Here is a 2261-nt window from a genome sequence, read left to right as displayed (position 1 = left end):
GATTGATCCAATCCGAAAGAGTGAATTCTAGTGCTTTACTATTTTACACATTGATATTTAAACCTCATTTCAATTTGGTAAACTACGTTTCACAATCAAACGAAAACCCTAGCTTTTGATCCTTTGAACTATTTCCCCATCTCCTTGTGGATACGACACCCCAAGGCTAACTACAACTACTGCATTATTCTTTGGGCGTAATCAAATTTTGACGCTGTTGCCGGGGAGATGGTATGAATACTTGAAGGATTTCCGAGCAAAATGGTGAATTCGTTCCTCTTTTATCTTTTTAGCTTATTGTTTATTTTTAGTTGTATTTTGTTATTTATCACATTTTTGCATTTTTGTGCTTTATGAATGGGTATCGAAACGAGCGAGGGCGATTTATTGCAAGACCTCAACTAGAATTTGAATCACTTTCTAATCCTCTTTTTGATACAAAATCTGTTGGCACACACATTACAACACATAACACCATGACTGATAGTGAACATGAAGAGGCACCAACTAGGAATTTGCACGATTATCTCCATCCTACACGCATATTTACACCGTCATGCGTCATATTTCAACCTAATATGCCACGTATGGGCTTTAAACTGGGAATGATCCAACTTCTTCCCACCTTTCATGGTCTTGAAAATGAAAATCCATACGTGTATATTAGGGAATTTGAAGAGATTGTTGTGACTTTTCACAATCAACGTGGTACAATAGATGCAGTGAGGCTTAAAATTTTCCTATTATCTCTTAAAGAAAGAGCAAAAAGCTTGCTATATTCATTAAGACCACGCTCGATTGGGACTTGGGCTGAAATGAGTCAAGCATTATTTGGCAAGTACTTTCCCCACCATAAAACAACCGCATTGAAAAAGCCAATATCTTCTTTTACTTAAAAGGAGAGTGAAACTTTATATCAAGTGTGAGAAAGGTACAAAGAATTGCAAGCCCTCTACCCCCACCATGGTTTTGAAAGTTGGCGCATTGCGAGTTATTTCTATAAGGGATTATTACCTAAGGAGCATCAATTTGTTGAAATGATGTGTAATGGGGAATTATTATAAAAAGATCCGAATGAGTCTATAGACTACCTAGATGACTTAGCTGAAAAAGCCCATACCTGGACTGGACCTAGTGCCACTGAGAGTACTAATAGGTCACAACCCATCGAAAACCCGAATAGCACTAGTATTTATCATCTTAGAGAGGAGGATGATCTTAGAGCCAAGGTAGATGCACATACTAAAGAACTCAAAATCTTACGTGCTAGGGACTCAAAGCCTACATAGAATGCATCCCATGTTGAATCTTTATGACCGTACTTTGTTTGTGGTGGAACTGATCATCCAACTCAAGAATGCGCTACCCACACTGAGATGAGGGGAGTTAATGAGGAACACTGCAATACCTTGGCACATATCAAAAGCCTTATTCTCCTTTTCTGAAACATACAATTCGGGGTGGCGGAATCACCCTAATCTCAGCTGGAAATGAAAGGCCAGCCAAACAAAACTTACACTGTACCTCCATATTAGTCCATGTCCTCTAGAAACTCTTTAGAAGACACTATACATGCATTTATAGAGGCAAAAAGTAAGACTAACCAAAAGTTTGAGACTATGATCACCCAAATTGTTGAAGAAAACAAGGAAATAAAATCTCATATGTCCAAACTAACTAATGCCTTAGCTGTAAGAGAGTGTGAAAAATTCTCAGCACAAGCTCAACCGAACCCTAGGGGGCAACACATGGTACAAACTTTAGGATCAGAAGAGACCAACTTGAAGGAAGTGAATCCCATAACCACTAGATATGGAAAGGTCATAAAACCAACCCCCAAACTTAGGGAAAGTGAGAAGGATCCCAGTAGCATAGAAGAGAGCACCCCTAGTGAGGAGGCAGTGAAAAATCCATCTAGAGTGCCCTTTCCTCAAGCCCTCAAGTCGACCTCGAAATCTTCTAGTCAACACAGTGAAATCCTAGAGCATCTCAAGAAAGTAAAAGTCCATCTACCTCTCTTACACACGATTTCCCAGGTCCCTACATATGCTGAAGTCCTTAAGGACTTGTGTACTATAAAACGGAAGCACCATGTCAAGAAAACCGCCTTCTTGATTGAACATGTGAGTGCTGTAATTGAACAAAAAGTCCCGCCAAAGTATAAGGACCCCGGTTGTCCTACTATTTCTTGTATCATAGAGAACCATGAGATTGCACAAGCTCTCCTCGACTTAGGGACTAGTGCCAACATGTCTAGATGA

At 39.6% G+C, this 2261-nt stretch overlaps 1 protein-coding gene across 1 annotated transcript; it reads left to right on the top strand.

Annotated features, from left to right (window-relative positions):
• The first annotated feature begins 1538 nt into the window (after nt 1-1538).
• Nucleotides 1539-2261, top strand: LOC111365695. Its single transcript, XM_022986231.1, has one exon. The coding sequence runs from the start codon at nt 1539-1541 to the stop codon at nt 2259-2261; it is 723 nt and encodes a 240-aa protein (XP_022841999.1).

The sequence above is a fragment of the Olea europaea genome, chromosome 17 (assembly GCF_002742605.1).
Source record: "Olea europaea var. sylvestris chromosome 17, O_europaea_v1, whole genome shotgun sequence".
Classification (NCBI taxonomy): Eukaryota; Viridiplantae; Streptophyta; class Magnoliopsida; order Lamiales; family Oleaceae; genus Olea; species Olea europaea.
The sequence above is the reverse complement of the archived record's forward strand: the minus strand, read 5'-3'. Positions and strand labels throughout refer to the sequence as shown.